Source organism: Drosophila biarmipes, chromosome 2L (genome assembly GCF_025231255.1).
Source record: "Drosophila biarmipes strain raj3 chromosome 2L, RU_DBia_V1.1, whole genome shotgun sequence".
Classification (NCBI taxonomy): Eukaryota; Metazoa; Arthropoda; class Insecta; order Diptera; family Drosophilidae; genus Drosophila; species Drosophila biarmipes.
The window spans coordinates 17,793,191-17,806,853 of NC_066612.1; the positions used below are offsets into that span (position 1 = coordinate 17,793,191).

The 13,663-nt window shown below is 42.9% G+C and overlaps 5 protein-coding genes across 11 annotated transcripts in view; 4 read left to right on the forward strand and 1 right to left on the reverse strand.

Moving 5' to 3' along the window:
• Window positions 1-8,438, reverse strand: part of LOC108033675 (leupaxin) — a 26,974-nt gene extending 18,536 nt beyond the window's left edge. Inside the window, exons 1-2 of one of the 4 annotated variants that reach the window (XM_017108125.3) lie at window positions 4,770-5,045; window positions 1,435-1,642 (exon numbers count right to left, since the gene is read on the reverse strand). In XM_017108125.3, coding sequence (XP_016963614.1) covers window positions 1,435-1,519 — 85 coding nt within the window. In that variant the 5' untranslated portion in view covers window positions 1,520-1,642; window positions 4,770-5,045. Of the gene's footprint in view, window positions 1-1,434; window positions 1,643-4,769; window positions 5,046-8,294 lie in introns of those variants that run through there. The other 3 variants (XM_017108123.3, XM_050885687.1, XM_017108128.3) reach the window with 3 other exon arrangements.
• LOC108033679 (C-type lectin 37Db) lies at window positions 270-1,195 on the forward strand. The gene is made up of 2 exons (XM_017108135.3): window positions 270-590; window positions 707-1,195. The coding sequence occupies exons 1-2, from the start codon at window positions 515-517 to the stop codon at window positions 1,081-1,083; spliced, it is 453 nt and encodes a 150-aa protein (XP_016963624.1). The 5' UTR covers window positions 270-514; the 3' UTR covers window positions 1,084-1,195.
• On the forward strand, window positions 6,012-12,461 carry LOC108033677 (uncharacterized). 3 transcript variants are annotated; one of them, XM_017108132.3, is made up of 3 exons: window positions 6,012-6,156; window positions 7,010-7,548; window positions 11,585-12,461. In XM_017108132.3, exons 2-3 carry the CDS (start codon window positions 7,534-7,536, stop codon window positions 12,311-12,313), a joined length of 744 nt encoding a protein of 247 aa, XP_016963621.1. In that variant the 5' UTR covers window positions 6,012-6,156; window positions 7,010-7,533; the 3' UTR covers window positions 12,314-12,461. The 3 variants fall into 3 exon arrangements, with proteins under 3 accessions (XP_016963621.1, XP_016963622.1, XP_016963620.1); XM_017108133.3 differs by lacking the exon at window positions 7,010-7,548 and having other exon boundaries at window positions 6,031-6,156; XM_017108131.3 differs by lacking the exons at window positions 6,012-6,156; window positions 7,010-7,548 and adding an exon at window positions 8,599-8,799.
• Window positions 6,039-11,558, forward strand: LOC108033674 (alkaline phosphatase). Of its 2 annotated transcripts, none has more exons than XM_050885685.1 (2): window positions 6,039-6,156; window positions 9,317-11,558. In XM_050885685.1, exon 2 carries the CDS (start codon window positions 9,356-9,358, stop codon window positions 11,141-11,143), a length of 1,788 nt encoding a protein of 595 aa, XP_050741642.1. In that variant the 5' UTR covers window positions 6,039-6,156; window positions 9,317-9,355; the 3' UTR covers window positions 11,144-11,558. The 2 variants fall into 2 exon arrangements, with proteins under 2 accessions (XP_050741642.1, XP_016963608.1); XM_017108119.3 differs by lacking the exon at window positions 6,039-6,156 and adding an exon at window positions 8,673-8,799.
• Window positions 12,462-12,870: 409 nt separating the features above from the next.
• On the forward strand, window positions 12,871-13,655 carry LOC108033261 (uncharacterized). The gene is made up of 2 exons (XM_017107527.1): window positions 12,871-13,452; window positions 13,635-13,655. The coding sequence occupies exons 1-2, from the start codon at window positions 12,871-12,873 to the stop codon at window positions 13,653-13,655; spliced, it is 603 nt and encodes a 200-aa protein (XP_016963016.1).
• The last annotated feature ends 8 nt before the right edge of the window (window positions 13,656-13,663 follow it).

Here is a 13,663-nt window from a genome sequence, read left to right on the forward strand (position 1 = left end):
ACTAAGGAATTATGTTCGTGAGGCTCCATAGCAAAAAACTATATCTATTTTGGTATGGATATAAATGAATAAATTGCAATCGATCCTTTTTATTCACAAAGGAACGAAGAAGTTTTCTTACTAATACGAATTTACACATTTTTTGACCCTAATAATCCACTACCAGATGGAAGTTCTATCACGCTTTAAACCCTGGACATCCTCAAATGGTATACCAAGTAAACATTGCTTAATGGGCCCTTTCCAACCAGACAATGATGGCGAAACAAAACACACATATACTTAGGGTTTTAAGTTGAAAAGCTTGTTTAAATGTTTTACTAATAATACCAATTGCTTGATCAATTTTCAATCTGACCAAGTGCGAGCTAATAGGGGTATTCCCCAAGATTTGTAAAAATTATCAGTCTTATATTGTAAGCATATCATCAAAAGGTTTTATCAGCAATTGTTATCTGTTCAACTCGAGCCATTCCGATTTCTTTATTAGTTGCGATTTGAAACTTGAGGAAAGATGTTGGGTGCACTTCTGTCGTGTCTTTTTTTGTGGAATGCCCTACTTTTGGAGGCCTTTCCTTTGGATCGACAGAGTAAGTGCTATAGTTGTTACTAAAATTTTAAAAGTGGTAAAAAACATTGTGAAAACTGTTTTAAAGTGTTTCCTCAAACGAAATATATCATGAACAAACATATACATATTTAATAGGTATTCTTTCGGTTGGTGGAAAGGATTACTTCATTTCCTTGGAGAAATATAACTGGTTCGAAGCGACCAACCGATGCCGTCAGAAGGGTGGATTCCTGCTGAACCTGGAGAGTCAGGAGGAACTGGAACTGCTCAGCCCTTTCCTCCACCCAGCCTACAGCTACTGGCTATCCCTCAATGATCTTGGAGTTCGGGGCGTATACGTGTCGGAGGCCACTGGTCACGAGGCTCCTTTTCTCAATTGGTCTGCTGGACAGCCGGACAACAGCGATGGCGACGATCGGTGTGTGGAGCTCTGGCCATCGACTAGGTCCCAGTTCCGGATGAACGACCTGTCCTGCAGAATGCCAGTCGCCTTCGTTTGCCAGTTAAACTAGAATCGGTACTTACGATTTCCCTGGTACGAATTGGTTGTCTTCCTTTTTTATGTCATTTTTAACGGAGCTACCAAGTGCAGCTATTAAAAGTATTTGGCTTTTATTGATAGTACCAGTCAAAGTGTCATTTTTATCAGTTTGTTTATGATAGCTAACTTCCCCTTGTTTTCTTAAAACCCACTTACTAGAAACACATTTGTGGGGTGTGCTACTTATTATATCATGTTTATAACACAACAGCAAACGATGCACTCTACCATAACCAAATATTATTAGGTTGTTTTGCTTGGGAACTCTTTGCCTAAGCTTGTCATAGTCCTGTTTTGTAAAGTTCCCATTAGTTATACTTACAGCCTGGCAGGATACCCTTGCTCCGAGCCGTGCGATAAGGCTGCCGCGCACCCGGATCGATCTTGCCGTACATTGTTCTATCCATGGTTCCGGACGAGATTCACTTGCTTTGCCCACTGATTTGATTGAAACGTTACTGACTAATCAAGGAACTGTTTAGTGACATTGTATGTGCTCAAAATCTTCAGGTTTCACCGATGTTGTTGCACTGCGACCGGCAAAAAAGTTTCATTTGAATTATTTATAAGCGCATTTTTATTTTCGGCCTTTCGGGGCTCGACGACGGATTTGTCGTTTTTGCTTGCGTTGGGTTAGCCTGTCAGAGTGGATATTGTAGTTGTCGTCGTCGATGTTGTCGTTGCCTTTGCCTGTCTATCAGAGCTTTGCCCCAGTCCACAAACAAATCGAAAAAAAAACTAGTTCCCTGCCCCCAGTGGCAGGCCAAGTGATTTAATGATGGAAATTGTTGTCTGGGGAGTGCTTTGTGCATTCGAGATTGGCTATTAATTGACTGAGACTGACAAAATACGGCATAAGAAGATTAAAGGGATACGGTGAGGAGTGACAGATCTGTGATCATAGGTGCATGATGCCATTCTTGTGAAGAATATTAATAGATATGCTCGAAAAGTAAACGAAATGGATCAAAAGCTTATTCTTGAAATAGTAAAATGTAAACAAATAAGAGTTTCGTTTGGTAATGCCATAATCTCCCTAACCAATGATTGTCAAGTCAATAAGGAGAAGGCCCACCAATAAAATGATTACTTTAGAGGTGCGTCCGGAGATCGTACCAAAAAGAGTAGTCACTAAATACATCTTTAAATTTATATGATCTAAAGATCAAAAGGCAGCAAGAAGAACGATAAATTAGATCAGCGGCCACCAAGAAGCCGGAAAAACGTAACATCTGAATCTCTTGCTCAGACTCCCTAATCCAAAGTGAGTGGGCGAAGCTCAATAGATGATCTATGCAACTAACAAAATTTACGATGGTCTGCAGATTTAGTTGAGCCGAAACGATCTATAAAGACAGATTTATGGAACCATAAAAATACCAAAACGAACATGCAGGCCACATTTTACATTTGTTTCAAACAAATAACGACACATTGGAAAAAGGTAAAAAATAATAAGCATAAATTCACCGACTAAAACAAAGCAAGGCGGGCCGAAAATACTGAAATCGGTGAGGGAACGGGGAATCAAGGTTGCCAAATTACGTCAACACCATGATCGCCATCTAAATATATCCAAGAGAAAAAAACAAAAACATTTCTAGCAAATCAAAGGCGACTTTTCGTCGTCTAGTGAAGGGAGAACTAAACTAGGAAAATGGGGAAATTAATTGAAAATACTGCGAGCGATTTCCGCAGAGCGCTGCCAAAGAATAGAAGCCGAGAAAAAAAATCTCGCGTTCCCTCCAGGTCTTCGCTAAGGCAAATCCATTTTCCTATACACCTGCGGCATTACTCAGTCTCTTTGGGATGACGTCGGGGCAGAAACTGCGGGTAATTGTTTTCGGCCCCGTCTTCCTTCTATATTTAAAAGCCAAAGGCACGATTTCGGTTCATTCGCAGGAAATTCCTGGCGATCAACCGTCGGCCGATCGCCGCGATCTCAATATAAATATTTTATTAGTAAGTAGATAAAATGTGTGTGAATGCGAGTGTTGACCTTGCTGAAGGCGCTAAGGTGAAAACGCAATGCGTGCCCCGAAAACCAGACCCAGGGAAAATTCATGTGGGTGATATTGATCGCAATGGGCGATCTCTTCCCCGGTTAGTGGCCTTTGGCCAGGTCTTGCGATAAACCTGGCCAATTTATGCCGCTTTAAAATTTATTTTTCACATTCCACCGTTGTAAAAGGGCGGGAAAAGGCGAAGAAATATCGCCCACTGACTTTTGTGGTCGTTTGCGTCTTGATAAGATAAAGGGGGTAATGAAAAAGGGCCCACACGAAGATCAAATTATGGTTGAGAAGATTCTGGAATTAAATAACGAACTCTTTCGATTGGTTTAATAAGAGCTCAATTGCCTCTATTTGTTTATAATAATTGCAAGCAATTGGTTGTCAATTTATCTGAAAGATAGACCACACTGGAAGTCGTAAGCTTGTACTTAGTTCAAAAGGCTCAGATTATGCATTAAATAAGTGTTTTCTCCCTTTAAAGTTCCCCTATAATCTTGAAATGTCACATTTTTAATTACAAAAAATATCTATTGGAAAAAGCATTCATTTTGGCTCGCAGTTTGCCACTCATCTTTCTCAAGCAATCGAAACAACACACTCTAATTGAAATTTTATGACTGGCCGATAAGAATCTGCTTGTTGAACACTGGAAACAGGGAGAAAAATATAGGCGGACTTGCTGAACAATCGAAAATCAAACAGAACCCGGCGATGAACTCATGGCACTTGGAATATGGAGAGTGAGATCTAGAGGTGCTAAGTATCTGGGACTAAAACGGGCTTTGGATTGGCAAACGAAACTCGAAAAAAGAGGAATTACGGGAAATAATCCAGAGATCAGTGGTCTGTGCATAGTTTGCGGCTTCATAATGTATCGGGAAAGACAAAGACAGCAGCTGTCTGGCGATAAACAAATGGCATCGACTGAGCGTATCTGCGAGATAAAAAGATATTGGGGAGAAAAACGAAAACGAAAACGAAAGCGGTTCTCATAAGTGCAGAACTCACAACAAAATGTTTATTTGTGTGCACTATGTCAGCCGAGTTTACATCATTTTCCAGCATTTCCATTTGCTGTCGTAACTCGAGATGCTTTTATGGGGAAGGGGAAGGAAGTCCCCCCTATAAATGCACTTCGCTTCGAGTGCTTGAAATATGTGGAAAATGTCATAATTTTAATAGATTAAGTGGGCACATTTTAATTGGTTTTGTTGTCTGTTGTTATTGTTATGGTATTTTCAGAATTTTGATACAGAAAAAAACCAAATTAATTTCCATCTCAGCGCCCACGATTTTAATCCGTTTGGGGACCCGAGGCGTAAATTAATGGGGCTAACCAAAATTCTATGCTCCGCCAGATCGAGGCAAATAAGTCATATATTTGAATGTCTGTTCCGTTGGTAATTAGTTCCATAATTAGTTGGAATGCTAATGAAATCGAAATGTTTTTCGAACAACTTGCCGAAAAGATTTGCCAAGAATTAGCGGAATCTTAAGGCGAGTGACACGAAACCATTAATCTTGGCCAAGATTATTTTCTTATTTTTATCTAGCTGCCACTGGCATTCCTGTTTTATCGCGCATTTCAGTCCTATACTATCGCTTGGTGTTTGTCAACTTTTTCACTGCAGATTTTCCTTACACTCGCAGTAAACAATTTCCCACGCTCCAACCTGCCGCAATATCACTAACACAGTTCCAATGATTTTTCATCAGCTTTTTCCCGCTTAGTTTTCCGCCGATCACTTGATTGATTGCCCTATGTTTTGATTTGGCTTTGTTTGTTCTACTTTCGAGCGTGTTATCTGTGCACTTTTGCCTGCACCTTGGCAGTGTGTTGTCACATATTTTATTTATTATTCCCAGAGATCGTAGGACTCAGCTGGGAGACCGAAAACCGAGAGACCCGAAAAGCACGCGCGCTGCGCTCGCGTTTCAGTAAGAGCGTCGCAATCGACTGACATCCAAGGGGCCCAGTGCTCGGGCTCCATTAGAAGAGCTCTCCGGCTCTCGTGCTCGCTCGTGGAGAGCGGAGCCCCAGAGAGCCCAGTGTTTGAGAGCAGGTAAACAAAGTGCACTCGGAAAAATTACTATAGTGTGTGGCATCTTACTTAAAAAATTTGAACAGAAAGAATCAGCTTTGTAAGTGTTAGATCTGCGAACCGATATTAGTTTGACTTTTGGACCGGTCTGGGGCTCGAACTAAAATAACGTTCCGGTATGCTAAAACAAAGTTCAGGTTTGAGCCAGGTTAAAAAAATGTTATTAAATTACTTTCCTTTTATTACACTAAAAAAGTATAAGTATTTTTACAGAAAGACCAGTTTTGTAATAGCCATAATTTTGGCTTTGGTTTGGTTCGAGTTCGCACATAAAGATAACGTTCCGATATGCTGGAACAGGCTTCAGGGTCAAACAAGGGTTAAGAAATAAAATTTGTTCATTAAATACTAATGTCTATTATTTTAGCATTGCTATTTATTAGTATAAAAAGGAGCTCCGTTATTAAGTAAATTTTATGTTAATACAAATATAAAATTCCCTAAAATACGAAAAAGTATTTTTTTCGAACCGAACAGGCTTTTGGAGGCTTTGTTTCCGGTTCGGTTTACCTCGAAAATAAATGTTTCCATTTTGTAAAAATATCTGCATTTTTTTCTTTTAGATAGATTTAACATAATATGAAAATAATATATTTAATATAGATAATTAAATAACCTTTATAATTTGCGAGATCTAAGGTTAGTTTTTCTGAGTGCCAAGAGAGCCATTTAAAGAAGAGAGTGAGAGCCAAACCATTTTCGCTATAGAGTCGCTATAGAGTCGCTTTTCATTCGCTTTTGGAGTGGCTTTTCATTTTGCATTGCGGCCTGTGGCGGAGCATTTCGACCGCAAGTGGGAGGAACAAGGAAGGGAAACCAGAGCGGACGAAATTATTGTCGCCCGTTCGGAGCTTTCCTTTGGGTGAGCGAACAGTGGGCCAGTTGCCAATAAAAGCGACCTTTCTGTTGTCAACAAAAACACAAAACGTGAGTATAAAAATAAAATCGATACACTTTGTTTCTATAACAAATTGACTTCAACAAACCTGCTCAAACTAAACATAAATTGGCAAATGCCAATTGTTGAAGTTATTAAATTGTACAAGTGAACTGCCCTAGGAAGGTCCTGTGACCCAATTAAGTAGTCTCGTCTAGTCTTTAGAAAAATGGTTATGGCAAACAATGAGTGTAAAGCTTTATGAACAATTTCAAGTGCAACCTGAAAATAGTTTGCATTGCAAATTTTGAAATATGCAGGAAATAGTTTTAACAATTCCTAACTTAAATAATTTCAATGTTGACTTTCGAGTATTGTTGTTATTCAGGTGATGAGTAACTTATTTATATTTCTAAGCTTAGTAAGCCTTCGGTGCCACTGTGCACGTCTTTTCCCCAACCATAGCGATCGGTATTGCATTGCTCTGCAGCTGGAGCATTACCCTCGGGGGAAGACGCCGAAGACCCCAAGGCCCAGACCTAACCGATCTCGACAGATCACCTCGTCACTGCTGTTACAGTGCGCACACGCAACACGAACAGCAGACGTTGCGTGTCGAGTGGGCGATGAAGTGGGCGCGCACTCACTGATGGCTGCGAGCACAATTGATGCAATTGGGCCGGTGAAGAGGATCGGGATGCAGATGGAGATCAAGTCCCAACTTCCTGGGCGAACCCATTGACAATTATGTAGAGGGGAACTTGTTGGGCAAGGGATTTGAGTAGCAGAAAAAATACAGTTACTAAAGATCTTAAAAAGTATTCGACTTTTATAGTCAGTCAGCAGATAAAAGCCGATAGTGGGAATAGTTAACATATCTCTTATCTTATCAAAAAATCCTAGGTACTGATGGCAAATCCCGCGTATTAACATTTTCGAGGATGTAGCCCACTGTGCGTAGGTGGAGTGCCAGTCAGCTGGAATGCTCCGAGAGTGTTTGTGACCTGGCCTCTAGTCACATCTCAAGAATGTCTGGGGCAGAAAAAGAACAACAAGATTACACACAGATCCACATGGAGCGTTGGCTGCACTCCATGAGCGAGATTTTCTTCATCTTTTTCTTTCTTTATCGAAAGACATTCTGAAGAACACGCAGAGAGACTGTAAACAGCGCAGAATTGTGTCATAAAGAAAATAAAGTAGACGACATATACACTTTTATTTCGCTGATGGTGACTAAAAGATCGCTGTGGGGCCGCAAAGCAAACAAATAAAGCTGCCCGCGAATCAGCCTGCTCTCCCGGATCAAATCATGCACTAAAAGTCCGAGGGTTTCGAACTTGGAGCTGGAAAACCACACCCTCCTGGCACTTGGGAACCGTGAACGGGAATGATCTCACTCTGGAAGTGGGGGCCTCCACGTTTTCATGTTCGGATTCCAGGTATTCGGATAAATCATAAAAGTGCAAGGAATGCCAGAATCGGGTTATGCGAAGTGTGCCTTAGCAAGTTAACACGGCAAATATTCCTTCATACAAAGGAGGGGATTTGGCGATAAGACGTGCACTGGGAGTTCATCATCCAGAATTTGAGCCGCACGTAACACAACTGTTTTTAATCGTGATTAATGCCTTGTATGCTTACGATAAGAATTTCGAAACACAGTAAATATTGGTTGTGTGGTATATTTTTGCACCTCGAATAACTTTATTTTTGACCATTTTGACAACAATATTTAACAACTTTTAAAGCTTTTATATCAAAATATAGTAGATAATAGTTTGATATTTCCAAATTTTGAAATTGGTCCAATAATTTTTCTTATATTTTGGACTCATTTATATTTCTTAAGTATCACTATGGGACACTTGTGAAAGCAGGAAATTGATTCATATGAATTCGATAGCCAGAGGTGAATAACGAGTCAGTAAGCAAACAATGTTTATCTTAGCCGCTCTTCACTGTAAACGAAAATTATTCATCCGCGAGATTTTCGACTGTCGGTGCCGCCACCTGGCGGACGAAGTGGGAACGCCCCGCGGCACACCAATTAACTCCAATTAACGACTGACCTTGAAGTAGCACCATTACTTGGTGGCTTTTGCCTACGTCACAGTCTTGTGCTGCGGAATTCTTTGTTCAGGAAGTCCCTGTTTTTCTTTCGCCGAGGAAAAGTGGTCCAACTCACCCAAATCATCCATCGCGCTTAGTTGTTTTTGTTCCGCCCTGTGTGTTGGTGTGTGTTCTCCGCTGCTCTCCAATTGGAATGCTCAGTTTTCCGGATTTATTTGGCACAGACACACGCGCTTTTAATTGATGCTGATTGGAGGCGAAGAGCGACAAATCCACGCCAACAATTTGCTATTTGTTCGTTTACTCGCGACTCGAAAAGCGCGGAGTTGGGATCGAGACTAATTTGAAGCTGTTGCCAGCGGCCGAATGGCGAGTATCGGTGGATTTCGCCGCGAGTTGGCTGGAGACGAGTTTTATATATGAATCACTTTAATTTTGGAGCGGCGGTCATAAACAATACAAAAAAACATTGGAGCACGTACACGTACACAGCGGAAAACACAAACACACACCCGCCCCGCTCAGTTGGGCAGCGCGAGAGAGCCGAATCAGCTGACGGCCTATCGATAGCGGTCTATCGGAGTCGCTCCAACTATCGCAGCGCCGCCAGTAAAAAAGTGGTAAACCTATCTTAAGTACTCATAAAATAACTGTAGATAGATTACTTACTTAAGATATATGCTAATCTAAAGCTAAATAGGTTATCAAAATGTAAAATTACAGCACTGTGTTCTGCGTAAAAAAATGTTGACAGCTATGTTCGAAATTTTAGTAGTGGTTCCAATTAAAATTAATAAAGTTTTAGGGTAAAAATTATAATAATTTGTATATATTTGAAGAGTATTAAAAAAAACAATATTTTTAATTACCTTAAAAATTTATTAATTTTTTTTAAAATCCTAAAAACATATTAATAGCACTACAATTTTGAACACAGCTACTATAGTTAGAGTATTGGCATGCATTCATTTAGTAAAACTTTATAAATCAAAAGCTTAAAGTCTCCAAGAAGCGGACTATTTAAAGCCAACTGAAAAATACCGAATTTCATTGCCAGCTACGTCTTCTGCCTGTAAATTGCCTTTCTGTGGTAAACAATGATTAGTTAACAATCTGCCATATATCTCGCATTTTCAGTCTGTCTAAAGATTAGGCCGATCTAGACGTGAATGAGAAATGGAAAACACTGAGGCGCCGATAAAAAGCACAAAGTTCAGAAAACTGAGCGATGCGGACATGACGGAGGTGCAGCTGAATAATTTGGTGGACCCCAAGGAGAATGTGGAGATAGGTGGCCAGCAGGGAAATGATGACCCCAGCAGCAATCCCGCTCAGCACTCGAAGTGGTTCAGATCCAGACTCTTTATCATATCCGTGGTTTTCTCTGCCCTCCTGATAACAGCCATGTGCATTGGCTTTGTGGTGCACTACGGAATGTCCGGCGATGTGGGCGACATGGACACGGTGACCTACTGGCCCGTGAAGCTGCCCAAGGAGCAGCAGGAGTGGTACGACCAGGGAATCGACGAGCTCAAGAAGGCCGTTGCCAGGGAATTCAACCGTCGCCGCGCCAAGAATGTGATTCTGTTCGTGGGCGATGGAATGGGACCGAATACGGCGACAGCAGCGCGTATCTACGGATTCAAGGAGGAGGGGCTCCTCAGTTGGGAGCGCTTTCCGGACATGGGACTGTTGAAGACCTACTGCGCCGACAAGCAGGTTCCGGACTCCTTCTCCACCGCCACGGCTCTGTTCGGGGGAGTCAAGGTGAACTACGAAACCGGCGGAGTGGACTCGAATGTGCCACTGGGAGACTGTGCCGCCTCGCTGCAGGAGGATCACCACGTCCAGACGATCCTTAAGTGGGCCCAGGTGGACGGAATGCGCACGGGATTCGTGACCACTACCCGGGTAACGCATGCCACCCCGGCTGCCCTGTACGCCCACGTGCCGGATCGGCGTTGGGAATGCGAAACGGGAATGCCGGCAGAGGCCCAGGGTCAGGGCTGCATGGATATAGCCCGCCAGCTGATCGAACAGCCCACGGGTCAGAGAATCAATGTAATCATGGGCGGTGGTCGGCAGATGCTGGTGTCCAATGTCACCGATTCACCAGCCGATCCCCTGGACACCTGGGCCAGCTCGTCGAAGGACGGGCGGGATCTCATCCGAGACTGGAGGCTTAAGAAGGAGCAAGAGGGTGTGTCACATGCCATAGTCCAAAACAATCAGGAGCTATGGAATCTCGATGGCCAGCGTGTTGACTTTCTTCTGGGCATTTTCGCCAATGGACATCTGATGTACGACCACGAGCGAGATACCAGCGCATCCGGCATGCCGTCGCTCTCCAACATGACCCAGAAGGCGCTCGAGGTTCTGGGCAACAGTGATAAAGGATTTTTGCTGGTGGTGGAAGCTGGCCTAATCGATCAGGCGCATCATCGGGGAAAGGCCCGAAAGGCACTTCATGAGGTTCTCGAACTGAACAAGGCCGTTGAGTCAACGCTTTCTTTTCTGAAATCCACCGATCGCTTGGACGAAACCCTGGTTATAGTGACCGCCGATCATTCGCATAGCCTGACCATCAACGGGCATCCGGAGCGAGGGTCCAGTATACTGGGCCTTGCGGGCAATTCGAGGACAGAACAGACGCCCTACACCACGCTGACGTACGGCACCAGCTACCAAGGGTTTCAGGTGGATCCCAACACTCAGAAGCGCAAGGATCCAACGGGCGACAATATAGCCGACTGGGAGTACACCCAGCAGGCTGCTATAAACACGGACGAAAATCTGCACGGCGGATCGGATGTTACGATTCACGCAGATGGCGCCATGTCCTACCTGTTCCACGGGGTCCACGAACAGAGCTACGTGGCCCACGCCATTTCCTATGCTCTGAGAATCGGGCGCTTCCGGGACAGCTCCATCGCCGAGACTCTGGCCGAACTCACGCCTATATAGGAGAAGATAAGCCCATTAACCCCCACATATATTAAGAAATATGTATTAGGAAAATATCTTGCCAAGATTACAAAATGTAGAGATACAATTAGCAGAAGGACTTAGGCTTAAGAAATGGTTTACCAAACGCTGCAGAAGCTAAAAGAGGCCTTCAGGCTTGAATACCAGTAAAGGTTGCAGGATTTTAATGTATGGGATCGTTGAATACAATTTGTTAGGAAAAGTTGAAGTATGTATTTTATTGCCTTTGATTGTCATAAATCTATCCTACCGTTCGATTTTTATAAAACCTCACTATCTTAACAGGCCAAATGAAGATTGCTTTAGATTCTATAGTTTAGGAACCAACCGAACGTGAAAGATAAGACTTGTGTCTGTAAAATCAAACCTTATCAATAAACATGTTTTCATTTGAGGTCTCTGTTTGATTGTATATTTTAGTGGAACATGGACTTGCTGCAGCTGAACGACGATTGTCTGGATGTTGTATTTAACTATCTAGAATTACATGAGCTACTGGAGCTCTACAACGAAATTCAGGGCTTCCAGGCGGCCATCGAAAGACAGCTCCATCGCTTTAGGGACTTCAAGTTCAGCATGAGACATCCTCCAGTCTTCAACGAGGATCTGTTCACTAAGCTGGGTCACCATCTGAACAGTCTGCACATCAACGTGGGCTACTCCACCAAGGACGAAGGGGTGCTCCGCTACCTCAATCCCCTGTGCCAAGGAGCCTCCGAGACTGGTCGGTTGAAGGCCCTAAAGCTGGACCACGCCAAGTGGTCTTTCAATATCATAGCAGCCGTGGGCAAGGTGGTTCCGTCTTTGCTATTCCTGGACATGCGTCACTGCGATGTGCGGGACTACCAGATAGCACAGCTCTTGGAAGGGGCAGATAAGCTAAAGGCCCTCGCCCTGCTCCATGTGAACAATCAGACGGGCGACTCGTACCTGCAGCCCCACATACTCAACAGGCTGCCGTCCCTCAAACTCATCCACATAACGATCCTCGGACCGGTGCCCTTTTCCCCCGAGGACCTGGCCCGGCAGTGCCCGAACCTGAGCTTCCTCATCACCGACCTAATCCAAAGCGATTCCCAGATCTATGGCCCGCCCGCCTACATTCAGAACTATTATAAATACTACAACGAGTACTTCAAGGCGCCCTAACCACTCGCGGAGCACTTGCAGAAAATATCTCAGCGGACTTAGTCAGTGACTCCCTAGTTAGTATATAACTTCACTTTGTCACTTGCATGAACAAGGGAATTTTAAATGCATTTAAATAAATTTTTGTACATTCAAGTCACTTTCTTGGTAACCAAATAAATGTTGTTAAGTATGCAATATTAGTAATTAATTATTACTCTTTAAAATGTCAAAGTTTGAAAGGTATCTATAAGCATTTCAGGGGTAAGAACAAAAAGGTTTGGTGTTGAATTCGGTCTGAAGTTAATTTTATCACTTATTTGTGTTTCGTCACCAAATTTCAAAGCACCACTCGAGACTCTTATTTAAATGAACTTGTGTTTATCAGCCGCTTTGCATTTCATTCCATGAGCCAAGCTTCATAAGTGTTTTTGAGTCTGGATGGTTCACATTAGGATTGTACTCACTCTGTGAAGTCGCTGATATATAGAAAAATTCATTCTCTGTATTCTTCTCTCTAAAAACCAAACCAATAACAGGAAGTAAAGTGTTTATTTTAAGGTATTTTCCAGTAAAAAATGGACTTTCTGCGCCTGAACGATTACTGTTTGGACCTCATATTTGGTTACCTAAACTTCAACGAACTCTTGCTGCTCTACCGTGAAACGAAATGTTTGGATGGCACCATTGGAAGACAACTCCACCGATTTAGGGAGTTCAAGCTTAGCATGGATCAACCTCCTCCTTTTCGAGGGGATTTCTTGATTGAGCTGGGGCGCCACCTGAGGAGTCTGCACATCGACGCATGCTTCGCCGAGGACGGAGAGGTTCTTCGGTACCTGAAGCCTCTATGCCAAGGATCTGCTGAGAGCCGACAGATGAAAGCCCTGAAAATTGATTGCGCCAAATGGACTTTTAAAATGTTCAAAACCATGGTTCTGGTGATACCATCGCTGTTATGTTTGGACATGCGTCACTGCTACTTACGCAATTACCAGATTTCGCAGCTCCTGCAGCCGGCAGAAAAGTTGCAGGTCTTCGGTTTCTTTCATTTGGACAGTGTTACTGGAGGGTCTGACTTCTACCCTGAAGTACTCAACCGGTTGCCGTCCTTGAAACTCATCCATATCTCAAGCCCTGTTCCCATTTCCGAGGACAATGTAACTCAGCTGTGCCCAAATCTGAGATTCATTATCAGTAGCGTGGTCGACAGACAATTCAAGATATTTGGCCCGCCTGATAATGCAGATTATTTTTATAAATATTTTGATGCGTATTTTAAGTCCGAAAACGTTGACAGTCTTGAAGCATTTAAAATAGATCTTCTTCGTGCTATTTACAGTCTCACACAGTAACTTTATAGCGATTATT

Excerpts from the sequence above, each read along its gene's own strand:
- LOC108033679 (XM_017108135.3), top strand. The coding sequence starts at position 515 with ATGTTGGGTGCACTTCTGTCGTGTCTTTTTTTGTGGAATGCCCTACTT. Across the intron at positions 591-706 it reads CTTTCCTTTGGATCGACAGA|GTATTCTTTCGGTTGGTGGA; the intron begins GTAAGTGCTATA and ends CATATTTAATAG.
- LOC108033677 (XM_017108131.3), top strand. The coding sequence starts at position 8,599 with ATGAATCACTTTAATTTTGGAGCGGCGGTCATAAACAATACAAAAAAA. Across the intron at positions 8,800-11,584 it reads GCGCCGCCAGTAAAAAAGTG|TGGAACATGGACTTGCTGCA; the intron begins GTAAACCTATCT and ends TGTATATTTTAG.
- LOC108033674 (XM_050885685.1), top strand. The coding sequence starts at position 9,356 with ATGGAAAACACTGAGGCGCCGATAAAAAGCACAAAGTTCAGAAAACTG.
- LOC108033261 (XM_017107527.1), top strand. The coding sequence starts at position 12,871 with ATGGACTTTCTGCGCCTGAACGATTACTGTTTGGACCTCATATTTGGT. Across the intron at positions 13,453-13,634 it reads TTCCCATTTCCGAGGACAAT|TCTCACACAGTAACTTTATA; the intron begins GTAACTCAGCTG and ends TGCTATTTACAG.